The following is a 25,303-nucleotide window of genomic DNA, read 5'->3' as shown; positions in this document are numbered from 1 at the left end:
GTCGAAAGCCATGTCGCATGTAAAGTCAAAATAACGCAATGCAAATTATCTGCCCCTCTATATCCGGGGGCATGCTTGCCTAACGCCGCCGACCGATGCGAATAAGAGAGGGGCTATGCCCTCATCAGAAACGATTAAATCAGTGTATGATAAGACCGACTTTTGGGGTATAAGTGTTGGGTATCGTAGCAGCTGAGCTGCGGTAGTAATAAGGAAGAAACAGCGGGTGAATATTATCAGCTGTCGCTGAATATGACCGTGCTTCTCGAGGTATAGAGTTCTACTATGAACTCTCGTCAGTGCTGTCAATAGTAATGACTGCTCGCTGACTCTTGATGATTTGGACGTCATCAGAAGATTCGCCCTTAATAGGAGGTTCCTTTCTGGATGAAGAATTGGCCTTTGAGGTCGCAGAGCCCACATCTTGATCACTCGTCTTGTTGGAAGTGCTGGAACGGACGGTCTTGATTTTCTTTTTCGCCGCAGTGTCTTTCGTCTTGGTGGCCTCGACAGTCTTGCTCTTACACGATTGAACCACTCTCGGCTTCTTCTTCGCGGGCCCAGCTTTAGTTGCAATGGGTTCAGCCTCGGTGGACTTGGGTTTCCTAGGGCGCAGTCGTCGTTTGAGCGAATTGTCGTCCTGGTCAATCGCCACGGCAACATCGTCATTCTTCTTAGACTTTTTAGCTGAATGCTCAACTGCCACAGCATCTCCTTCTGATTGTGTGTCAGAATGCTTGCGTTTGTTCGGTTTCTGTCCCGCAGGCGGCAGGCCAACAGCAGGCTCGACGAATCGGACGCACTTATAGGGCCGCGCAGGCTTAGTTTGCTCATCTGCCTTGGATGAAGAGTCATCACCATTCTATCGCGAGTCTTCTCGATCTTGGCCAGGCTCGCCCCTTTCTTTGCCACTTCGCTTACGCGTTTGGTTTACGCTCCACCCTCTGATCTGGGTCGGCCCAGAGCTCGGCAGTGCCGCGGCAGACCCAGTCTCCTTGTGGTCGTATGGAATGGTCTTCAGCTCGGGCTTATTCGGCCACGCTCGATGCGCGGGAACGGGGGCGGGTTGAAGCTTTCGATACTTGTTCCCAGCGTCAGACGACCCTGAAGGGGTGGATCGATGACCATGGATCGAACTGGGAAGACCCTGAGGATTGTCTTGGGGGCTTTGAGCCATGTGCGGGGGCATAGGAGGGGGGTTCGCATACGTTGGAGATAGTACTTGATGGGCGTAGCCTTGATGAGGCGAGGTCATGTAACCTTGCCCAGCAGTCTGCGGGTTTGGCAGAATTCGATCAGTCGCAATCGGCTGAAGCGGTGGTTGCCCATGTGGCTCGGGGCCAGGGTACCCTCGGTGATAAGCGCGAGGAGGACCGGGCGGGTAGTAAGAACCGGAGGACCGTAAGCTAGGTTCCAACAGTGCCTCATCCTGAAGAGACTGGTTACGTCCTCGCGAAGGTCGCAGAGGTGGAAGAGGCTCGGTGCTGCCATTGTGAGAAAACGGGATCCGCGCTGGGGGAGGGGCTGGGGATGAATAGTGAGAAGATACTGGGCCTGGTGCTGGTCCCGGAGGTCCGGGAGGAGCATTTGAAGGTCCGGGAGGCGGTGGTCCCGGGGGAGGAGGTTGCGACCAGTAAGCACGAGAATAGCTCGGCTCGGGAGCACCGTAAATACTCATACGGCGCGGAGAGTACCCGGGATCGATAGGACGGCCGGCGGCCATGTGAGCATCACGGGGATCTGTGTTCGAGTAGCTGCTATGTGACAGGTATGCACCCTGATCCTGAACTGGAGGGCCCTGAGGTGGGGGGGGGGAGCGTATTCCGGGTGTCGCACCGGCGGATGCTGTGAAACATTGTGTTCCTGGATAGGTGGATAGGCCATGGGTTCTCCAGGATGACCATGTGCTGGGCCGCTTGGTTGCATTGACATCTGCGCGCGGGGCTGGTGCATGTATCCTTGGGGAACCTCGACAGGGCTGGGATTGTATCGAGGGTCAATAGGAGCCTGGCTTGGGGTGACAGGCGGGAGCTCGTTCGTCTGGGAGACTGAGCTTCGGGGGTCGTGTTCAAGCATTCCGTGAGAAGAAATGGGGGCGGGTCCCATGCCGTTTGACATGGCATCACGGTAGGATGGTTGTTCCTGAGCACCGTATGGCTCAAGCATAGGAGACGCTTCGGGAACGGATGCTGGCTCAAAGCTCATAGTAAGCCCAGATGCCGGAGCAGTGTCGTAGACTGGTTCGGCCTCTTGGATAGGAGCGGATTCGTTGGAAGTGCTTACAACATTGCTCAGGGCAGCCAAAACATCGAGGCCAACGCTGGAACTGGTGTCGGGCGTAGGAGCAGGAGCGGGTTTTGAGTCAGTGAAGACATCACGAATAGCGTCGTAGCGAGCTGGCTTAGGCGCAGGCTTGGGGGCCTTGTTCGACTCTTCAGTCTCAAGAAAAGCACCAGCATAGGCAAGAACGGCGAGGTCGGTGAACCCAGTTTCGGGTTGAGGGGCTTCAGCGTCCTCTCCTTCGGGCTCTTGTTCCTCAATTTCTGGCTCTTGCGACTCAGAGGCGACTCGGCTGACAACAGGTCTAACTTCAAGCTCTCTGGCGGCAGTGCCCAAAGATCTGCTTCGCAAAACCTCATCAGAACGAACGTATTCAGATATAGAGATTTCTTCAGGGTCGACCTCTTCAAGCTTGCAAAATCGTCTCATCGAAGCCCCAATCTTGGCGCGATATGGGTTATCATCCGAGCGACGGTGATTGGTAGTCTTGAGGAAGGAACGCGAGGCATGAGCAATCCGGCCCGAAGGGTTGGCGATATAGACAACAGGCTTGCCTGGCATGACGTGTGGAGTCTTTTCGACCTCGGGAACAGGTGCATCTTTCAGGATAATACCATACTTAGGGTGCACACCAAAGCGCTTGACCACGTCTTGGTCAAAATCTTCAGGGGTTGTGGCTGAGAAGTCGTAGCCATTGCACCAATGGTCGACGTGAAGGCCATTGCTGTTAGGAGTGTTGAGGTACTTGCCACGCTTTGCATGTGTATGGCCCTTGCTGGAGTCATTCGTGGAGTCCCTGAAGCCTATTTCCCAGTCATTGAACTCAAAAGTACGAGGGCAGAAAAGCCGACTGTTAATGCCCTTTTCTCGCATAGATGGCTTCTGGTTATATACGCGGAAGCCCCATGGGTCTTCCTCACCCATATTCTTTGGCAACGGGGGGCTCCTTTCACGAGCAGGCAATTTACTTTGAGCCCGAGCAACAGCCGCAGGCGTGATGCCATTGACAAGAGCGGGAGGCTCGGGAGTCCCTGGCGCTGATTCTGACTCAGCTGGTGTGCCCTCAGGTGTCGCCTCGGCTTCAGCAGCGGAAGCAAGAAGACCCTTGGCAGGAGCGGGAGCAGCAATAGATGGGCCATCGTCAGCGTTGCTTCTGGTGTTCTTCTTGGGAGTAGGTTGACCGTCTGGTTGGTCTTGGGCTCTGCGCTTGTTGGCACCACGGCCACGTCCACGACCCTTGGAAGAAGCGCTGGCAGCGGTTGTAACTGCAGCTGTAGCAGCCGCTTCGTTCTCACGTCCCTTTTGCCACATGGGAGTGCCTTGGACACGAGAAGGATAAGGGACGAGATGGCCATCTTGGTAGCACTCGTAGATTCCAAATTCTTCGTCATAATGCTCATCGCTGATAACCTTGTACTCATACTGATCATCGGCAATCTGTGTTGTGCGTGTCAGCTGTCGCGCCCCCAATTACCGCAATAGGTAGATAATCAATTAAAGTTGGGGAAGGCCAAGTGGTGAAATAAGGTAAAGTAGGGACAGAAAAGTTGAAGAAAACTCTGACTTACATCGACGGGAAGGTTCTTGTCATACAAGGAATTGAGGATTCGAGCACGGTTCTCTTGTGATTCGTAGAACTGTTCTTCGATCTCATCAAGACCGTTCTGTGAGGGTGGTTGTGTCAGTAAATTGCCAAGAGCCTCATAGAAATATCGGGTACGGGACTGGGTCACGTCAGAGGAGAGCGACATACCTTGAATTCTTGTTCAGCGACGTAATTGTCGGCTTCATGCAAATGCTGAGCGAGTTGAAGGTCTCTGTCCAAACGACGCTTGTGCTCAGCGAGTTTGGCATCGAGGTTTGCTTGGAGCTCCTCCATGGCAGGTATGAATTCCTGGACAAGTTTATACTTGTCTGGATTTTGAAGAGCATCATCAATGGTGCGTTCAGCCAGCTCTTGCAGGGCGGGCTTCAGCGCGTAAGCAACAGCTTGATAATTTGCTTTGAGATGCCGTTGACGCTCATAAGCAGCCTGTACGCGCGAATCGGCAAAGTTCTTTGCTCGGCCTCGTCGTGAGCCACCACGGCCAGCCTTTGCAGTAGCCGCCTTGGATAAAGCGGCTGTAGAGCCACCTCTGCCACCACCTCTACCTCGTCCACCACGACCTCTTCCACCGCGGCCACGACCACGAGTGGAAGGTTCCCTTGCGGGAGAATCGTTCTCAGGCATGATGAGTATGATGGGTCATGTAGCTAGAAGTGAGGAGAAAAGGCAAATGGTGGTGTTGGTAGGTGATGTGAGGTGAGGTAGAGCAAAGCAGAGCAAAGTGAAGTAAAGCAAAGTAGCGGGCCGGGTACCAGCTTTTTCTGGAGGTTAAAGGTGAGAATGTGCCACGCGCCAGTGACAGGGGGAGTGAAGTACCTGGGTAGTCCTTGAGCAAGGTAATGAAAGAGAGCGCAGAGGCCGTACGTGACTTTTGGCGCGATGAAAGAGCTTGTTCGTAGCAGAAACGCGGAGAACAAAGAGAGACAAGTAACCGCGTGCGTTGGAGGGGAAAGGATATGAAAAACAAGGCGCGCTGTTGTAGAGGAGAAGGAAGATGATTACGGGTGCAGGGTGAAAGTGAAGTGAAGTGACAGTGGAGGAATCTGAATCTGAATCTGAGAGACCGGGTCTGTAGGTGTGAGGTACGTATAGATCAGAAGTTTTTGCCTGCTGGCAGTGACCGCAAGTGCCATGCAACTGCACCAGCAATACAGCAGCTGAAGCAAAATTGACTAATCTTTGAGATTGGCCAGCTTGATATCACGTAGAGTATGACGAGTAGCAGCGATCAGCTGGCGTGCCAAGTGGTTGAAGTCGTGAATATGAAGGAGGTTCTAATGTAATGAATGAGACGGAGAAGCACTTCGAGTCCCTTTTTTTCCCAATAATACCGGTCTCCAGCAGCATGACCCAAACGGGTGAATCCAATGCGCCAAACAAGCCAATAAAAGCGGGGGTAAATCAGTCTGCCACTGTAAGTGCGCTGCAGGCCGCTGTAGAGTCTGCTAAATGCCCTCAGAAATTATACACCCCTGATCATCGGAAATCCACCAGCCACGCCCATCAATATCCCTCTAAGCCGTTTTGGGCACTTTCAGGACACTTTTGAGTCAACTGATTGGTCCGGTACCCTTGATTTTCCGTTCACCGCGGCTCCGTGACCCCTGTCAATGCTTTGGCATTCTGCAAGGAGCACTCCGGATTCTCTCGATATGAGGCTTGACTCTGAGGTACCGCAGAGTTGGGTTTGTTTCCATTGTGAATAAGCACCTCAATACCCGCATTGCATAGGTAGGTAACCTAATCTAGGTACAATGCAGGCGAATATTCACTGATACTTTTGTTATGCGGGTTAACCAAATGTATTTTTTGTTCAATGCGACGCAAGCAGTTGACAATGAATAACAGTGGATGATCAGGATATCATGGATGTTCACAGTTCAACATGGAGATAATCGGCTGATGTTCAATAATTCGGACCCCCCTGGCCTATTATTCTTTTACTCGCACGAGATCGGGTTACTGAATCTTTTCGGAAGCGCGGGAACAATGGCAAGAGTTGCACTTGATACAGGGAAAATTGCTGCACTAACCACTCTCCGTCCGTACGTTTGTAACAGCTGTTCATCCTGTCACTTTGCTGTGGAGCCTCACATTTCCTGTCGACGGGAGACGGGGCATGCATGGGCATGCATGGGCATACGCCACCAGTCGTGACACCGTCTTCGGAGGTTCGGATAACCCACGGTGTGGCTATTGTTACTGTGTATACCATTGTACGTTGTTCATGTACGATTTCTATTGTCTTGACGTGATGCAGCTGCTTGTCACTATCAATCCCATATTCATCGCTTGTGGTACTGTCAGCTTGGTGTTATTGGCCTCTGGCTTCAGCTCACCTCAGACGCCACGATTAATGTGGCGAGCCTTATATCTGATCAAATGTGGTTAATTCTGTGAAAGTTTTGAGCTTTGTAGTATTCAAATGCTCGCCGTTCTCAAGTACCAGACAGTTGTAAGTTTCTTCAAAGTTGGTTCTACGAATTCAAAATGCTGGAATAACCATTAAAGGATATTCGAATAGCATGACCATTAGAACCAAGAGTCCTGTTGCACACACAGAATCCATAGAGATAACGTAAGTAAAGCCTTTCACCCAGAATTGATATATTCCGCGTATTCCTGTGCTGTACTGATACTTTCATCCACAACCTCATTCTCATCGTCTTATCATCTCTCACCCTAGACACTCATAATAAACTCATATTCAGCCCCGCATTTTACAGACTCGCCTTGCGCTGGAGTCAGCCCAACCCATGGAAAGCTCCCGGGAACTAAACAAACGGTGCCGCTGCATTGTCAGCCAATCACATCACCCCACACACGGATCCGGTACGTACCCGCAAGACGAAAAAAAAGTAAGTTACTTAAGGTAGATCGGCTTCAACCACGTGCATTCAACGGTGACGTGACGCCGCGATAGTCTCAACCTCCAAATCACCATGGGCAAGAAACGGAAGCTGTCGCATCAGAATGCGCCGAATGCGCGTCAAAAGAAACTTCCCCAACAGAACAAATCCGACCAGAAAAAACCGTCCAATGGCCCCGCGAAGAAGGGCAAAGGCAAGCAACAGCGCCAGAGTGATGATACTCCAACGATACCCTTCGAACCTCACCACCGTATACTGCTTGTGGGCGAAGGTGATTTGAGTTTTTCAGCATCTATAATTCAGCATCATGGCTGCGCAAATGTTACTGCTACGGTTCTGGAGAAGGATGCCGAGGAATTACTGTCCAAGTACCCCCACGTTGAGGACAACATCGCCGTGATTCGCGGCGATGGTCCCAAGACCAACGAGGCCGACAAGGAAGACAAAGAGACATCTACGAAAGTAGCAGAAGCAGGCGAAACTAGCCAAGGTAACCAGAACGAAAGCGAGGAAACCAATGGCGAAAGCGACAGCGAGGAAGACGACTACTACGACTCAGACGACCCCAACGCACCACCAAGACCTAAGCGAAAACTCACTCCCAACAACAAACTCCTCTACAACATCGACGCTACTAAGCTTCCAAATTCACTCATACGCTCTCGATTCGACCGCATCATCTTCAATTTCCCTCACGTCGGCGGAAAGTCCACTGATGTAAATCGCCAAGTTCGCCATAACCAATCCCTCCTCGTTTCCTTCTTCGAGCGCGCCATTCCGGCGCTTGCCCCCAACGCTGCTATCGTCATCACACTATTCGAGGGGGAGCCATACACTCTCTGGAATGTTCGAGATCTGGCTCGTCATGCTGGTCTGCAAGTTGAGCGCAGCTTTCGCTTCCAGGCCCGCGCATACCCCGGGTATAAGCATGCGCGAACGCTAGGTGTCGTGAGGAACTCGAAGGGTGAAGTGAGCGAGAGTGGATGGAGGGGCGAGGAGAGGGCATCGAGGAGCTTTGTGTTCAAAAGAAAGGAAGATATTGCTCCGGTGGTCGGAAAGAAGAGGCGAAAGGGCGATGATTCCTCTGATGATGAAGATTGAGATGGTATAACACGGATAGAAACAGCATAATTGGCGTCTGGTGTTCTATGTCAGCAAATTTAGAAATGCTGAGAAACATGATTGAGTTCCGACAACGTGGGATTTCATTTAAGTCGGCATATTGCCAGGGGTATCTCAACTCCAAGCTTTCCGTGTTTATTTCCCAAGCGGATGTTCCTGTACTAGATGACTGACTTGATTTCCTGCGCCTGAACGCCAATAATCGACCCATCATGAAGCACGACTCTCAGAAACACCAGAACGGTATGATATTAATATCAGGGATCAAGACAACCCCCAACGCCAAGAAATGTCTCTGCTACTCAGATGTTCGAGTAGCAAGCCCCAATAAAATATGCGGCCAACGTTGCCTCCCCGGACTACCCGTTCAACACAGGGTCCAAAATATACAGGCAGTTTGCCGTTTATATAGTGATGGTACAGTGCGCCTGGTATTGGCCCTTTTAACTCCCGAAATGCAAGTGTGATTATGTCCCAACCAAGCTCCATTAGTGCTCCTATCCGTAGACTGCAGTGCTGGGGGCTCAGCAGCTCCTGTTTTGTAACCCTTTGCTCGCGCTTTAAGCTGACGTCTTCTGTGACCCAAGCCCTCGAGCCTCGTGATTCAGGCGAGACAACTCGTTGGAAGTATCCAGTAAATCCTTTTCAGCGCCTCTAGTGGCGTCCTCCAGATCCTTTGTGTGATTCGCCTCGTCTTCAAGCCTTTGAGCCTCCTCGTTCTCCCTCATTAATGCTTCCTCCTGCTCACGAAGAGCCTGCTGTTCAGCACTAACAACACCTTCCATGGCTGATTGTGGAGGAGGCGGTGGAGGAGGAGGAGGGCTAGACGCATCCAACTCATCCTCTCTTAACCTCTTCATGTTTGGCCCATCAGATGGAGATATCGATAGCGGACCTTCTACTTCTGCCTCCCTCTTCCTCTTACGCTCAGGGCTTCCCAGAGAACCACTGCCCTCATTATCCGATGCCACGGCAGCGTCAAGCCCATCAGCTGGAGTCCCATTAACCTTGACTAAGGGTGTGGCCTCAAGCCCACCAGCGATAGAGCCAGCACTGCTCCCTGCAGCACTGGGGCCTTGGTCATCCTTCATCTGGGTATCTGCGTTTTCGCCCGCCCTTGGTTTCTGCTGATCACCGAATTTCTCAACAGCACGGTCCAAGAAGTCCTTAACATACTTCTTCATTTTCCTCGCTTGCTTTTCACTCAGTGGTGCATTGGGGTCGCCGACCCTGTTGTTTTTATAGTCAGACGAGACAAGCTTCTTAGCTATCTCTTTACCAAAGCGCTTCAGCTCCTCCTTAGGAAGTTTGTGATGAAATTTGTCGAGGACATGTTTGATGTGGGGAAATACCTAGTCACCTGTTAGTAAAGTCCTATGTAGAATTTGAATGCGGTTGTCCAACCGTGTTTTCGTATATCTTCATTTGTTTTTCGACCGGAAGAGATCGCCATTTCTCCTCCTTCACCTCCTTGGGTGGCGTTTCTGCCGCCTTGGGGGTCGAAACCGAAGTCTGTTTTGGTGTTCCTCTTTCAGTGACCTGATTGATAATGCTTTGGATCGCCAATTGCTCCTTCATAGCTTTGGACGGTGCCTTGACAGCAGATTCCGCTACAGGTTGGGTAGGTCGCTGCCAAGTTGTGGTGCCTTGCTTGTTATAGAAGTAAGTGTTTCCTGCAGCATCCTTGGCGGTGAACCATCCTTGAGGAAGTCCACCATTGAATGGGGGCCTGCGAGGGCGTCCGCCATTCTGGAAAAACGCAACATTCCTTTGCGGCATGCTGTTTCGAGGGCCTTTCGGTGCGTCAATGGTTTGTGGCGATGCTGTCTTGGAAGATTGCGCTGCCTCCTCTTCTCGACCTGCACCGCGTCGTTCCTCAAATGAGTTTGCAGCTGGTGCATTGGGGTCGAACTTGCGTCGTCGAATTCGGTACGCCACCTCCAACTTACTCCACTCGTCGAGAAGGTATTTTGACTTCGAAGCCACGTCTTCGTGCTCGGATCGTGTCAAACCCTCGATCGTGGCCTCGATCTTGGAGTCCTGGATCTTGTTCCTTGTCAAGCGTGGGAACTTATCAAGGATGTCCAAAACCTGAAGGACAACGTTGTGGTCCTCGATAAAGGTGTTGAGTGTTGTTTTGAGAATTTGGTAAGCGTGCATACGCATAACACAGTGGATGACGCGCTCCTCGTCGCACCGCAGGATACGGTCCAGTAGTTTCACCGCAATCCATTTCTCTTTGCATTGCATAAGAGCAGCCATGACCTTTCGCGCGTCGTCTTCGTTGAGACTGCGCGAAGGTATACTGTTGACATATTCCTCATCATCCTCATCAGGCTTCTTTTTCCGAGGCTTCTTTGCCACAGAAGTATCCCAACCGTCACCTCCATCGATACCTAAAGCCTCGACAGTCGCGACAGGCAATTTGGTAGCTCGCTCAGTTTGTGTTTTGCCTCCAATGAATCCCACACAATTGGCTTCCCCGCAGTAGCAGGGTTGGGGGTCGGCACCATATCGGTCAACATTGTAGTTAAACACCAACTCTTCTCCGGATTGGATCTTGCGCGAGGCAAAAATGCCCATTCGGAGTTTGTCGCCAACCACCCACTTATCAACATAGCAGTTGGGGTTGCAAGAGTGATTGCAGAAGCGGCCATAGTTGCCCTTTTTCGTTGCGTCCACAAACTCGCTCTTGTTTAGCGACATGAAGTAAAAATGCTTAATACCCTCTTCATCGTACTGGATCATTCTACGACGAAAGGTAGGCTCATTGATAACTTCGCCAATGTACTCAAAAACGAAGTCGTTGGGTTGTAGATCCGAGTCGGCGCGGAGGCCAAAACCCTTCTTTTCGGTCTTGATGACAGAAACGTTGGCGTAGTGCTTGCGCTGGAACCGCTGATTCTGGCAGCCCCCTGCGCAATTTCCAGCCTCAGCGCTACATTCCATTTTTGTCGCTCGATTGATGCAGTCCGAGTCCTCGCCACACGCAATGTTTTCGCCATTGTCTGTAGAGAAAGTTAGCATAGCACCAGACCACAAGGGCTCAGCGTGGGCAACGTACGCCATTCTTCCCGACACTCGCAGTCCAAGGCGTCGTTATCTGTAGATCCAAGGTGCTTTGAGCCGTAAAGGCAATCGGGAATGAGTTGAAAGAAATTACAAGATTCGGCGGTCATATCGGGGAGGTGGTCGAAAAGGACGGGTTCACGGCTGGCTGCCAACTTCTGAGAAGCCTTTCGAGAGAGCTTCGAGGGTCTGTTTGAGCTCGGTGTGTCTGCGCTTCCACTTCGCGACTTGACGCCATCATGAGAAGCGCTCGGCGATCGGGATTCTTCCTGGCCGCCATTCGTGACAGACATGGGAGTACTCTCCTCCTGCTTCACCTGCGTGCCGTTTGCGCCCTCCTCAAGCTTAATTTCCTCCATTTTGCTGGTCGTATACTCGTCATCCTCCATTAGTACATCAGGAGCAGGAGCACAAAGGCCAAGTTTGGAGCGTGGTTTCGGGATTTATCGAAGGTACTGGGCTGTCGCGAAGGAGGAGGACGTGTCGAGAGGTCAATGCGAACGCGAAGAATGACTCGTCCCAAGACAGCAAAAAGGGTGGAGTGTGAACGCGGAGTTGGTGGAGCGGGTATATCCCAGGCGCATCTACTGCAAGGCAAGGGACCTACCTTACGGGGGATGAAGCAGAAAGTTAGAGGCGAGGCAAGGCGACAAGAGGCCCGAGAGAGGTGACTTGATGTAGGCCAAATCCGGGGTTAACTTAAGCGGTCACGGGAAAAAGCGACGGGGCGAGACAAAGAAGCCAGGGCACATTGAGACCGTGCATCGACGATTACAAAAGACGACGGGAGGGTCAAAGCCAATTCGAGTCGAGAACACTCATTCCGACCCAGGACAAACCCAAGGCAAAGCAAATAGCAAGCAGCATCTTTTGTCGGAATTTTATGGCCCCGAGTGTCCGACGCAAAAGGCCCGAACGAGGCAACTACGCGCGCCATACTTGCTATTCCTCCAGTTGGGTGCAGCTCAGTAGTAAGCCACTGCAAACAACCTTTACCTTACTACTATCCATACAACCATGCGACCAAGGCAGTGTTTATATCATTTCATATCAATTCACACCGATTGTCGAGGCTTCAAATCTCTGAGCGTCCTCAACGTGGACGATGTATCCAAAATGCGCCTCAGTAGCTCTTGGTAGTTCCAACCCAGTGCCTCTGCAGCCAACAAGGTGAGACTTGCTTGATCCTCGCGCCCAGGCCGACCAGGACCCGTCATGTTCTGCAAACAAAAGTCATTAGCCACGCTTTGAGCGCTTCGGGAAGAGACGGACAAACCGGTTTCATGTTCACATCAAACAAAGCAAACTTGGAGTCGGCCGAGTCCTTGAATCTGCGGACATCAATTCGAATCGGCGCTGTCACTGCCAACTCTTGTGCCACCCTTTCGCATTCCTCTGCTACCTGTTTGTATGTTGCCTGGCTCCCCTCCGCGGCGGTTATCGCCCTTGAGTTTCCTATGACTGCCACAGCACCATTGTAGGGAGCAACGCCATCGATGTGGTTGAAACGCGTTACAACAGGCAATGCCCAGTATCCCCCTTCTCTAGAGATAGGTGGCATAACCGTAACAGTCGCTTCTTCGCCGGCAAGATATTCTTCCAACATGATAGACGGCGACTCTTTAAATAACGCCTGTCCATGCTCGATGAGTTCCTTCAAGCTGCGACAGACACGGACGCCATGGCTGCCACGGCCACGTATAGGCTTTGCGACAATCGGGAAAGGGAGGTTAAGCTTCTCGAGAATCCCTTGAATGTCTTGGCTCTCATGTATGGTCCATGATCGTGGCATAGTAAACCCGCCAAGTTTCCGCAGTAAATTGTTAACAAATTCTTTGTCGTCGTATCTTTCAACAATCAACGGGCCTTGCCCCACAACCCTAATACGGTCTTGATACTCATCAAGACGAGCCGATACTTGGAGAGGATGCGACGAGAAGAGGATCGTGTTAGCCCATATGTGACTTGCGCCCTTCTTGACAGCCTCTAGAATACCATCCTCGGTATCGGGAAATGACCATCCAGCTTGTTCATCCGGGTCGGTATTATTATGAGGGCAAATAACATCGACGTTCGGTGATAGGCTCAAGTTATAGGCGATATCGGCGCCGGAGTCCATGTAACCTGAAAACACAGTTGAGCAAACACAGTGAATTGAGCAAAGAAACGGGAAATTCACGAACCTCCGGGCTTCTTTGGTTTCTGAATACCATCAATAATTGGAGGGTCAAGACTTTGGTAAAGCACAGCTACGCGAGGTCTTGATGCTGAGGACATTGAAGCTTTCAGGTTAATCAAGGACGGGCGATGACGAAATTGCCGGCCGGCTCCTGTTGTAAGAGATTGTATCACGTGCATGGAACTCGAGGCAATACGTTGTATGATTGAATTGGAGTATGATATCGATGGATTAGAACATGAGATTTGAGAGAAGGAGAGGAAATTATATGGAGGCTTCGATCTCGGATCTGCTCGTCGGAACCATCCGGTGGGCTGTTCCATGGGCGTGGATGGAGTAGTCCGTGATCTTTCATTCAGGCGTTGTCAACGCCAATTGACAAGATCAATTAACGTCACGAGCTGATTAATCATTGCCTTGATGTATTTTACACCTTATGATGCAATTGATCGATAGGTATTGTAGCCTGAACAACAATCATGGCTCTCCTTCTTAGCTATTTCGAACAGGGCCCAGTCAGACGTTGCCAGCTCATTGTGCATTAATGCCTGTCTAGAAGATCAACGCCGTGGCTGGACCTGATTATAAAAGGGAGATGTGCTCTCTTGTCTATCGCGGTTGATTAATGCCCTGTTTATCCTTTTTATGCAATGATGAACTGTCACTTGAAAGGTGAAGTGATGCAGTTTTTGGACTTACATGAGACTGATGAGAATCTACGTACCGGCTGACGAACAGTTGGCCAGTGCTACGTTGCCGAAATACGACGAGTCGACCACCAAATCAATGACCAGTCATTCTTCTCTTCAGCAGCAACAAAGAGAGAACAAACTCATGAAAACAATGGCCTGAAACCACGGACCCGTCGCCAACTGGCCAATAGGCCTCAACCCATCTCTTCAGGTTCCAGAGAGTTGCACCAACAGCCCCTTGCCCAACCCTGACGGTAAATAGCTTGGCAACTCTTGTTTAATAGTCGCTGACTTTGCCTTGCACAGAATACTACAGTACATTACACTCTAAAACCAGGCTGAGCTCATCGTTGGTTGGTGGCCACATCCATCATGGGCATGGATGGAACAAGGACAAATACGGTAGCAGCCGCATACGCGAGAAGCCAATGGAATATTGCCAAATCCATGTTGGTGTGTATCGATGGGCTGAGCCTGTGAGCACAGGACATGGGATATGTGTCTACCGTCTACAGAGGCCGCTTCGATAAGCCCCCTACTCCGAGTCAGGCGCCTCCAGGTTCAAGCGGGATTGGTCCTTTGAATTCTCTTTAGACCCGTCCTGATGCACCTATTTTTTGTCCGATGAGTGAGTGCTGCAATGGTGCATCATGGCAGGGTCACAGTCATTAAAGAAACAGGGACTATGGACAAATTGGAGCTCTTCAAGTGAGACATTTAGAGGCCTCGCGACGCAATTACTCAAATCAATGAGCCTTTTGGTTGTCAGCTTGATTTGCCATCCAAGATTGGTGGTAGTCATACTCATAATCATATCAGATCAGCGCCTCACTCGCAAACATGGATAGGAGGATTTCCAGATCCAGGAATCGGCTTAAGCTGTACCACGCAACACACGCACATGTACATGCACTGCGCATGCACAATCTCATTACATTACATTGCATTGCATCTCATCTCACCAGGGGATGATGAGATGAAGGTGCTGGATCGCATTGGATCTTGTGCATCGTTCTCTCGGCCACTCCCGCGCTATCTATCATGTGCAGCAGTTTACAAACGGGCTGAGGCGGTACTTGAATATTGGGTGAACCGATTAATCTATTTGGTGGCTTCGAACCGAATTAGGTAGTCGTTGTCTCTGTGCACCCTCTGTCTGCCTTATAGGAGGCATCCAGGGTCTGACTGACACTGACACTGACTCTGCCATTATCTATCTCTCACCTGTTGCACCAACAGTCACCAAATCCTACCTATATTCACCACTACGGCTTTTGTTAGATCAACATCGCCAGCGTGATCTGGTATCCACCCCAACAAGCATCTCTTGACAAGAGAATCTCCCCAGGATTCACCTTTATTACTTCACAATTTAGCAAAACCAAGTCCCGCTCCGCTTCAGGACAGACTTGAGACCTTAGATTCGGTCGAAATCGAACTGCACAAGGTAATCTCACTACACCAGGCAACATACTCACAAAACCTGTAACTTTACCCAGGAATTATCAAGGCCTCTCTTCGCTTTTCTTACAGGTTCCAGCAAAGAGAGATTCTCAGTCCAGATCTTGTGTTCCCGCGTCTGGCTAGGAGTAGCAATCCTCGCTTCTTCATCCATCCGCTATCACATGTACCGCAGCATCTTGAGTCAGTCGCTTCCTTTCGTCGTACCCGACGTCTCCAAGCCAGTTGGCTGGGACCATCGATAGGCTATATCGTGGCCCTTTAAATGTAATATTTCACAAGATTCCACAGACTCTTCGATCCTCTCGCGCCTTGTCATCAACCTCCAATGAGTCTATCGACGGAAACGCCCGGAGACGACCTTTGCTTTGTAAAGACAGTTTCGAAGAACGAGGATCCAGTCCTCGATGGACTTTCACTTCTTCTCGTGGTTGAGACTCTATGAGAATTCATATCGACATCTACTTTTTGGCCTATTTCAAACCACATCCTCACTAGTTCCAAAAAGATCTCAGTATGGAGCCATTTAATGAACAGGAGAAGGTAAATTTCGACAAACCGTCCTCCTGATGTTCTTCAACTGACCAAGCTCCAGCGGCATCTCCTCGCCGAAATAATCAAACACAGTCAATTAGATGTCAAATACTTGGAGCCTGTAGTTCGTCATATCGAGCCAAATTGGATGCAAATGCAACTCCCGAATGGTAAGTAGAATGGCCACTACCGCTGATCCCACACACTAAACATCCCTTACAGGCCGCAACATGGCTCAGTGTATGGAGACAGCTCAGAGCATGTACATAGGACAGCGTGGGACAAAACGGAAAGCTAGCGAAGAAGAACCAAGCACTCAGAACAACAGCGACGGCCAATTACCCAGTAACCAAACACTCTCTCTTCTGTCTCAATCTTCTCCAACGCAGAACTCACCGGCAAACTTCCAACGCCAACCCGCTATGACTCCCGGACCCCATTTGCAACAATCTCAGCAACCTGAGCAGCCTCCCAAGAAGAAAAAGGGTCGTCCGGCATATGCAGGTCGGGACGTGACTAGCCAGCGACCTTTCAACCCTCGACCTATCGCTCCAAAACCATCTGCACAAACTCTACAGAATGCTCACTCGGCTTTTCGTCCTATTGCTCCGGCCCCTCATGTTGTTCTCTCACCACGCCCCCCCGGATCATTGCATAATACCTACAGAGGTCTGAACCGTGCACCTCCCGTGGAGTTTCACAATGCGCCCAGTGATTTAGACCCTCATCGGTCGTCTACCACATCGTCCGCTGGAGCCCTTCAGCCAAACCAGCCAGCAGGAATTCTAGACAATATACTGGTAGGAAATCCCATTTCATCTGTTGGACGTCGGCTAATACTCTGATAGCATGGAGAACAAATGTCTAACCGCCCGAGATCACTTAGTGAAGCGGTACCGCTCGTGAAAAAGCAAGAAGATTTTCCAAACAACCGATCAAGCTCCTTGCAGCCGATTGGAACTGACGACCAAAACCGTACGATGCAAAGCAAAGCATCGGATCAGATGCAAGAAACAAAAACAAACTCGGATAAGGAGATCACAAATTGACGTCAGAGAAAGAGTTAGGGCTATGGGACCAACAGTTCTTAATGAACAAATGAGAGAGAACAAGGCTTTTCCCCGATCGCTCGCGGGAGAATTGGTACGACAATGCTGAGCAAGGATGTTAATGACGATTTAAGGGTAACGAGAACGGCATAGACAAGGGCCAATGATAAGAGAGCAGCTGGATTGACTCTCACGTAATCTGTTCAAAGCAGGGAGACTAATAGACATGAACTTGAGGACATCTTCATGACCGTATACGGGCACCAATAGATAGGGTTTGTGAACTAGGCAATAAGAATTCTTATCAACTAGGACATTATCTTTCGTTCCGTACCTGAGCGCCGTTAGGTGCAGTTTGCATACCTGCTCGACATAGCCCGGACAGTAGGCATCTATCTATTGAAGAGAGAAGCATGTCACAACAAAAGAGTATAATGCTGAAGCAGGTAGAAGCAAGTATATGAAGAAAGCAAGACGCTTATGTTGATTGCATTAAACCTCCTTATCCTTGGCTTCGTATCACACAATCAAGTATTTCTTTGCCTAGTCTATTCCAGATTTTCGGACTCGAGATAAAACAAATATCTGGATCTCCTAGGTCTTCGCTAAAAACATATCTCTGATATTTTCAGATAATCCCAAACTCCACCATCCTTAAATAGCTATTTTGATGTCCTTCTTGCATTTTCTTTTTAATGCTTAACAATCTTCTCAATTGTGTCCACAAGGATATCAGCGTGCTTCTGCTGGAAAATGAGCATAGGTCGTAGACGAACGGCGCTGGCGCCACTGCCACCGATGTTCACACCCAGGGTCTTGGCCTCAGCCAGGAACTGGTCACGCTTGGGGCTATCGAAGGCAATGAATGTACCTTGACCCTTGCCACGGAGGTTCTCGATCTGACCGGGGTACTTCTTGCTAAGAGACTCGAGGTCCTTGAAGAGGCGATCACCAACTCGTGCCGTGTGGTTGACGAGGTCGTTCTTGTTGATTTCGTCGACAATGGCCTTGAAGAGGATGGCGCGAGCTGGGTCACCCATCCATGTGTTGAACTGTCTGTAAGGCTTGTTGGGACGGATAGCAGGGTCGCCATAGTAGAAACCGGCAGCTTGAGCCTTCTTGGAGAAGGTCACGATATCAGGGGGGGTCTCGAGGTTCCAGTGCTCGTGAGCCCAGAACTTGCCAGTAGCGCCAATACCGGTCTGGACTTCGTCCACAATAAGTAGAATGTTGTGCTTCTTAGTCAGAGCTCGCAGCTTGCGGAAGAAGTCAGGCGAAGCGTGGTTGTCACCGCCTTCACTCTGGACAGGCTCGACGACAACGGCGCAAGGAGGCAGGTGCCAGCTCTTGATAAGGTGCTCGACTTCATCGAGACTGGCCTGCTCGATCTTCTTGTTCTCCTCCACATTCTCCTCGAGAGGGTACTTGAGCTTGGGGAAAGTCGCTTGAGGCCAGTCAAAAGCAGGGATGTCGACCTTGTGGATAGCCTTGGAGCGGGTAGTAGAAAGCGATCCAAAGAGACGACCGTGGAAGCCGGTCTTGAAAGAAAGGATAGATAGATCAGGGCTACCGGGGGCATGGTTGTTCATAGCACTGTCAAGTTCCTTAGGGCTGAAATCAACCTCGGGGCCACCACGCTCCTGTTGCCGGCGCCACATAAAGGCGGCCTTGTAGGCAGTCTCGTTCGCATCAGAGCCAGCCATGGCAGTAAAGACATTGTCTAGGCCCTTCGGAGCAACAGTGAGAAGACTAGACTTGAGAAGAGCGGCCCAGTCGTGAGAGGGGAAGGCTCCGAGGGCAGGTCGGTTGACAATGGCGTTCACCATCTCGGGGCTGGAGGCGGCCTTGAGAAGGGCAGGGTTGTTATAACCGACTGCAATTGAAGCAATCTGAGCAAAGCTATTTTCATTGTTAGTGATACGTGAAAAGGCTCGCTTTCAATTGATGCTTACACATCGAGAAGCACGTTGCCATCGGGGTCGGCAATGTAGTTGCCCTTGCTCTTGGTGTAGTCGACAAGCATGTTTGCGCTACGGGTATCAAAGACTTTGGTGAGCTCATCCATGTGGTTCTTGGTCCGAGGGCCAGGAATAGCTGTCTTGACCGTAGGGGCCTCTGGCTCGCCATCGAAGAAGGACTTCTCAGAAACAGCAGCCATTCGCATGCTTCGTGAAGTAGCGAAAGAGCGGCAAGCTGCAGCTCGGGCAGCTCGAACAGCAGGCCGGGCGGCCATGCCAGCGCGGAAAGCCGACATGACTAAGAGTTGCGATTGATGAAGAGTGTGAATGTCTTGTGAAGTGCTTCGACCGTGAGGTTATGAATTGGAGCTGTGGTTTGCTTGCTAAGGAAAGGGAAGGAAGTTAGCATATAGAAAGCGTGTCGTCATGATAAGCTAACAGGGTCACGAGGTGCAACCATGATAGAAGCCAAATTGAGAGGGGCAACTCACTCTTGGTAGAGGTTTTGAAAGTATAAGAATGTCACACAGATGGGAGATATGGAAGAGGAGGGGAGAAAAGGAAGGGAGGTTGTCGTCAGCCCTTTTATAATGTATCACTTGTCCAGAACCCAGGAAGGAAGGGTCCTTACTCGGACCCGGCTCTCACCCAGCACCGGGGGTAGTCATGATGTCCCAAGCTTACAACTGAAAACTAAAAATGTTTCTTTTCCCCGCATTCGTTCTCAGAAATTGACCAAGCGGAGCGCGGAAGTTGGTGAGAGACAGCGGAGGGAAACAGGAAAGAGGGAGGGGTGAAGTTAGACGTGTTGAAAACTTGCCGTAATAGGTAAGAAGCTGTAGTGCCCCAGCTCCTCTGTATTCTCTCCGCTATCAGTTATCTTTGTTACCTTGGGTTCCTGTCATGACTAGGGACCCATATCAAATTGCGAGACACGGTTGTTTTCTAGATAACAATAATGATTCCAATATCGTCTGTGAGAACATCTGCTCTTCTAATTCAATCTCACCTTGTCTTGATAACGAGGCCCGTGCCTCACCTTTACCTTTACCTTCACCTTACCCACGGTGAACCTAGACCCAGATCTCGATAACAGACTGCAGTGCCGAAATGTCCACTGCATTGTGCAGGGGTCAGATACCCAAAATACGTACCGATAACATCCATGGATGGATTGTCCAACCATCATTGCAGTCCATCTCACACTCGAGAACGCCCCGTGACCGTTTGCCAGCCACTGCGTACTTTACATATCCTCCACGGCACTGTCTGCAATCCAGGTATTATTTATTCGATAACAGAATCGATTCACCCTTTCACGGGTTGACCTTCCTGATTCCATGGCCCACTCTCCAAATCCACCAAACTTGTCAAGGCGCGGGGTAGGTATCTCCATCTCTCGGGGTACCTGGTATAAAACGGCTCTCAGATACTGAGACGCCTTCTAGCTACAGTACTTACAACCAATCTAGTCAGGATTTCCGACCACGATTCCTCACCGAACTCACCTCGAGACATGATTGCTTACTTTATTTGGTGATCTTTCTACCAGAGTGGGGGTTTATTTGCTATTTAACAAGCAACATATCTCCCATCATAACATAAATACACCCCCAGACAGTAGCCGTCTTTACCGTTCCACACACCGGACCGGTTCCGGTCTCGGAGCCGTCCGAGTTCTCGGCTGCCAGACGTCGCTTTTAGTGCGTTTGGCGTCCAGAAGCCTTCCCTTTGGGGCAGGTTAAGGGAGACTGGAGGCTCTGTCGATGGTCTAGACAATTATCCATCTATAGACATTGGAACATGATAACAATCACATGAGTTGAAGACAAGATTTTCATATTGGCCTATCTCTCCAGTCAATTCAAGTTGCCTCGATTCTGCGCGTGGCCATAAAGTTCCATGCTGTCACAATGCCAATCTATAATTCAGAGGAAACCTGGCTCTTCCATCCTTATCAACTGTGTTAACAAATCATGTTATGCGTCCGATTCCGATGCCCAAAAGTACTCGCTGCCAGAAATGCAATGCCAATGCCATGCCTGTATCATAGAAACAACGCCCACAATGCCCAAAACTCCTGATTCGCTTGCAAGCTAAATGTCTTTCTCATGCTCCCGCATATATCTGACAAAAGTCTTCTTGTGAGTCTGGTAGCCAAGTTAGCATCATGGCCTGAACATCAATCCCAAGCAATAATCAGCGAATACTTACCATTCCAGCATATTTGCCGTCTTTCAGCACACAGATGTATCTGAGTCCGAGCTTCGAGAAAAGCTCGTACACCAAGTCCATTGGTGATCTGATATCCAGCGCAACGGGTGCCTAACTCGTCAGTGGTGTGCGAGGTAGCACATATCACGGAATACTCACAGGATCTATATAAGGTGTAAAATCTGTGGGGTCGTGTTCTCCCTCATCTTCGTCAATGCTAGGAACGTGGTCCATGAGGCAAAGATTCGTTGCTTCGTCCTCTAACTGATCGAGAGCATATCCAAGATCAGGTGCAGGAATCAGCCCAACCAAAATGCCATGTCGCACAATTGGCAATCCTCCATCGAGTTCGCCAGCCTTGTGCAGAAGCTCGAGTTTAATCCTCAAGCTGGTAGCAGGTACAACCGGTGAGTTCGTAATGTCAATAATTCGTTCTTTTCGAATCCGTGGCACAATGTCAGCTAGGTCTTCCGTAAAGATAGGCTTATGCTTATTGTCCAAGAATGGATATGAATTCATGCTGGTGAGGAGATCCTGTACAAGTCAGCCGCTGCTCCGTATTTGGCCAAAAAAGAAAGACTTACATAGATGCTGTTGGGCTCAATAGCATCAGCTGTCCATTTAGACACGAGGATCGCGAGAGAGAAGGGCAAGACATAATCAAGGCTACCCGTGAGCTCGAACAAGATAACTGCGAGCGTGACAGACAATCTCGTCACACCACACATGGTGGCACCGGCTGCGATGAGACCATACACACCAGGTTGGATGCACGAGCCGTCTCTGCTGAATGCACAGTCTCCCCAGATAGCCCAATCCGGAACACGTAGCACAGCCCACTGCACCATATGGCCGACTATTCGGCCCATCAGGCCTCCAACAACCATAGACGGTACATAGATTCCAGCCGGAACTTTCTGTTGGATGTGTTAGTTTATGCCACGACTCGTTCCAAATCAGACTTACAATGCCAAAAGTGATAACGGTGAGGAAGCCCTTGATCAAGAGGGCAACAAACAATTCAAAAAGAATAGGGGGGATCTCATCGATAGCCCCAGGGCACAATGCTCGTTCTTCCCAGTCAATACTAGAACCCTCGCACGGTGATGCGAGATTCAGAAGCAGCTCAGCAACAGGAAGCTTTGTCAAAGCATTCCAATAGCTCATCAATCCTGTTACCAGTGCTACAAGGAGTACCTCCAGCAAAGGGTGCTTTTTAATCAGCTTAATCCTTCTGAAGGATTGAGCCCAGTATTTTGAGGCTTTGATGAACAGCGCTCCCAGTGCACCGCCGATGACGCCCACAAATATGAAGCTTCCAAGCTCGAAATACTCCCAGTCGGCCAGATATCTCACTTCAAAGAGAACGATCTTGTGTGTACCGTAGGGGTTGAGGAATTTGAGAGACAGTGCGGCGACGATACAGCAGAAGAAGGTTCGAAACAGCGTTTTGGCAGGGAAAAAGTATGAAACTTCTTCGAGGCCGAACAATACTCCGCCTAGCGGCGCACCAAATGCAACGGCGACTCCTGCGGCTGCGGCTGCCGAAATAACCTCTCTTCGCTTTCCGTCGTTTCGATCATACTTGGAAAATATTCGACACAAGATATTGCCAACGCAGGCAGCCATGTGAACGTACGGGCCCTCTTTTCCGAGACTCATGCCAGAGGCGACACTTAGGATTAGTGCTACCATCTTGATAATCAAGGTCCTGGCACCCAGGAAACCGTGCAGAACGAAGCCACTCAGTATAACACGAACCTCGGCAACTCCGCTGCCAGCTGCAGAATAGTAAACCATAGGTGGGTTTTCTGGTTTTGGATCGGGTTGCGGTTGAGGTGTCGACGATTCACTAGGGTTCGAGTCATCGTATGTCTGGGCGGGTTCATCAACAGCTAGGTTCTCGTCTAGTGTCGTCAGTTGATACGCAGATGGGACAACTGTTTTTGTCCATAGTGCTATCCAACAGGCAATGAGAGAAAGAGCGAGAACAAAGGCCATATAGATCGCGAAGCTTCTCCAGATGTCTCCAGAAGGGCTGTTTACAGCATGTGCCCACCTTACCCAGTCCTCACAGACTTCTTCGGCGCAGCATCTCTAAGGTCAATATTAGCCGACTTTCGTTCTAAGGACAAGCTGAAGAAGGTTGTGCACCAATCGATGATGCAAGGTGATTGCTGACCTTTCTGCTGAGATACCAAGCTTTACTGCAGTAGCCTTCCTTGAAATCAAAGACAGTAGATTCAGCAACATCAACTGTGTATGCCATCAATGCAACGAGAAAGCCACAAAGAGCACTAAGAATCCAGCCCTGGGCGCCATCAAAGATAATGCGAACCCTGCCCCAAAAGTCCTTACGACTCCGTAGCTCCTTGACCCTGTAGGAATCGGCGATTGCGTCGTGCACCCAGTCGGTACTGGTGAATTGATCGTACCACATACGTTCATCGGGGAAAATGGTGCCTTTCGACTCGGCCATAGAGGATTCATGGCGGTCGGACAGGGCGTTAACCAGTCTCGAGCTCCACGAGGGATGTCGGCTATGATTTCGAGAGCCATGATAGGCACCTGAGACATGAAATATGGTTAGCTAGAGTCAGAATAAATACGCTATTGAAGAACGCACCCATGTAGCTGTGGTCCCGCGATAGGGATCCTTTTTGCTGACGAGTCGAGCTTTGCTGACTGATACGAATGCGCGACCTTGACGCTGTGAGCAAGGGGGTTCGCTCATCTAGTTCGCCTGTCGAAGCGTTCCGCTGCAAAGGATTCCGTCGTCGCGTAGTCCGTGGCGAGGGCGGCTCGGAGCCTTCTGCTTCTTGTCCCGCCATGATGGAATGGAACTGTGGTGGAAATGAAGTTGAAGGAACAGCGAGTGGAGTGCTAGGCAAGCTCCAAGAGCGACGGGTTAAGCAAGGCGCCTGCTCCGTAGATTAAGGGAAGATAAAAGATCAGCAGCAAGTGAAACAGAGACTGGGACACAGGGACGATCTGGTCCGAGTATTGTATATCGCGACGCCCGTGCTTCGTCCTAGAACTTTGATGGATCGTTGGTTGTCACACCGTCACCTTCTCAGGGTCCAGGTGACCCTCGTTGGTGGGAGTGTGGATGCGCGCCAAGCGTGACTGGACTTTAAATCAAGATGGCGGGGGGTAATCAGGTATAAATAGAGGCGCCTGACGAAGATGACAGGGAGAATCGAGAGATGGAGAAGAGAAAGGAAGATTCCCATTGACGGCTGGGGCTAGATCAAGGTTTGGAAGGAGCGAGGGGTGCTAACTTAAGGTTGTTTTCTTCTTGTTATTGGTCTCGTCAACTGTCAACTGCCACATTCGGTAACAAATGCGCCGAGTCTTCAACGTCAACGTTAACGTTGAATCAAACTCACGTACCCGTCCAACTCGAAATTCTATTTACTGTTCCCTTCTAGAGTATTCCTTTCTCTCTGTTCACAATATGTTAACTCTTCTCTACCAAAGGTTCCCAGATGAGCGGGCTTAAGAGCCACAAGGGAGATAGATATCACAAACATGATGAAACGCAATAAAGGGTACAGGAGCCAGCCACCATAGCACGGCATGCATTCTAGAGGTACATGAGCGGTCTACGCGTTGTGCCCAGATTTATAAGTACCTGTCACTACCTGAGGGAAGTCCTTTGGCATTTCGTCATTGTGCTGTAGAGAGTCCCCACCAAACGATTAGCTGACTCGAGCGACGTCCACTTTCTGCCGTAGGCGACTAGCGTCAAGCGCTTGTTGCGCATGGAACGGTTAAATGGAAGATTGATTTGCTTCTGATTATCTGATATCGAAGGGCTTCCATGTCATCTATGAAATGCAATTGACATTGGTATATTTTCTAGCTTGATCCATACATGTACATTGTATACAGACCTGAACTCGGTGTCACTTGAAGCCATTATCCTTGCATCTGCCGTAGCCGAAGTAACATGCTAAGCATTTTACGAAGTGGTTCTGACAAGGGCTTATATTAGGGAGACGATCTTGGAAGTGGGATGCTGTATCCCACGAATCATTCGGGCGTTGGCCGACAATTTACGAGGCATCTTGGTGATGGAGCTACTACGTACAAAGCAAAGGCAATGCTTGATCAACCCCTCAACTGAGACATTTGTTTGGATCTGGACTGTCTCAGCGAGACTACGCGGCCGACGATCATGTGTGTTCTGAACTTCTGGATAATGTAAGCTGAGACTGACCATGTGTTGCAATTGGTTCCCATCATATCAACTTTATTGTCAGCCAA

At 50.1% G+C, this 25,303-nt stretch overlaps 7 protein-coding genes across 7 annotated transcripts; 2 read left to right on the top strand and 5 right to left on the bottom strand.

Moving 5' to 3' along the window:
• Positions 1-283: 283 nt before the first annotated feature.
• BKA55DRAFT_704937 (uncharacterized protein) lies at positions 284-4,510 on the bottom strand (the record flags this gene model as incomplete). Its single annotated transcript, XM_046200652.1, has 5 exons — positions 284-838; positions 935-1,798; positions 1,837-3,717; positions 3,849-3,944; positions 4,034-4,510. The coding sequence occupies 5 exons, from the start codon at positions 4,508-4,510 to the stop codon at positions 284-286; spliced, it is 3,873 nt and encodes a 1,290-aa protein (XP_046046909.1).
• A 1,925-nt stretch (positions 4,511-6,435) lies between these two features.
• On the top strand, positions 6,436-8,147 carry BKA55DRAFT_94057 (uncharacterized protein). Its single transcript, XM_046201691.1, has one exon. The coding sequence runs from the start codon at positions 6,829-6,831 to the stop codon at positions 7,855-7,857; it is 1,029 nt and encodes a 342-aa protein (XP_046046908.1). The 5' UTR covers positions 6,436-6,828; the 3' UTR covers positions 7,858-8,147.
• Positions 8,148-8,438: 291 nt separating this feature from the next.
• Positions 8,439-11,306, bottom strand: BKA55DRAFT_692578 (uncharacterized protein; the record flags this gene model as incomplete). Its single annotated transcript, XM_046199798.1, has 3 exons — positions 8,439-9,230; positions 9,283-10,886; positions 10,943-11,306. 3 exons carry the CDS (start codon positions 11,304-11,306, stop codon positions 8,439-8,441), a joined length of 2,760 nt encoding a protein of 919 aa, XP_046046907.1.
• A 696-nt stretch (positions 11,307-12,002) lies between these two features.
• Positions 12,003-13,305, bottom strand: BKA55DRAFT_595850 (uncharacterized protein; the record flags this gene model as incomplete). Its single annotated transcript, XM_046195863.1, has 3 exons — positions 12,003-12,167; positions 12,224-13,071; positions 13,131-13,305. The coding sequence occupies 3 exons, from the start codon at positions 13,303-13,305 to the stop codon at positions 12,003-12,005; spliced, it is 1,188 nt and encodes a 395-aa protein (XP_046046906.1).
• Positions 13,306-15,570: 2,265 nt separating this feature from the next.
• On the top strand, positions 15,571-17,128 carry BKA55DRAFT_94030 (uncharacterized protein). Its single transcript, XM_046201690.1, has 4 exons — positions 15,571-15,822; positions 15,875-15,983; positions 16,036-16,613; positions 16,700-17,128. Exons 1-4 carry the CDS (start codon positions 15,796-15,798, stop codon positions 16,700-16,702), a joined length of 717 nt encoding a protein of 238 aa, XP_046046905.1. The 5' UTR covers positions 15,571-15,795; the 3' UTR covers positions 16,703-17,128.
• Positions 17,129-17,554: 426 nt separating this feature from the next.
• Positions 17,555-19,116, bottom strand: BKA55DRAFT_541671 (aminotransferase class-III-domain-containing protein; the record flags this gene model as incomplete). Its single annotated transcript, XM_046190398.1, has 2 exons — positions 17,555-18,761; positions 18,815-19,116. The coding sequence occupies 2 exons, from the start codon at positions 19,114-19,116 to the stop codon at positions 17,555-17,557; spliced, it is 1,509 nt and encodes a 502-aa protein (XP_046046904.1).
• A 1,544-nt stretch (positions 19,117-20,660) lies between these two features.
• Positions 20,661-24,243, bottom strand: BKA55DRAFT_574698 (chloride channel). Its single transcript, XM_046193325.1, has 7 exons — positions 23,661-24,243; positions 23,217-23,602; positions 22,001-23,131; positions 21,619-21,951; positions 21,194-21,568; positions 21,035-21,145; positions 20,661-20,970 (listed from the first exon to the last, which is right to left on the bottom strand). Exons 1-7 carry the CDS (start codon positions 23,863-23,865, stop codon positions 20,917-20,919), a joined length of 2,595 nt encoding a protein of 864 aa, XP_046046903.1. The 5' UTR covers positions 23,866-24,243; the 3' UTR covers positions 20,661-20,916.
• Between the last annotated feature and the right edge of the window lie 1,060 nt (positions 24,244-25,303).

The sequence above is a fragment of the Fusarium redolens genome, assembly GCF_020744475.1.
Source record: "Fusarium redolens strain MPI-CAGE-AT-0023 chromosome Unknown BKA55scaffold_12, whole genome shotgun sequence".
Lineage (NCBI taxonomy): Eukaryota > Fungi > Ascomycota > Sordariomycetes > Hypocreales > Nectriaceae > Fusarium > Fusarium redolens.
This window is presented reverse-complemented; position numbering and strand designations above follow the sequence as displayed.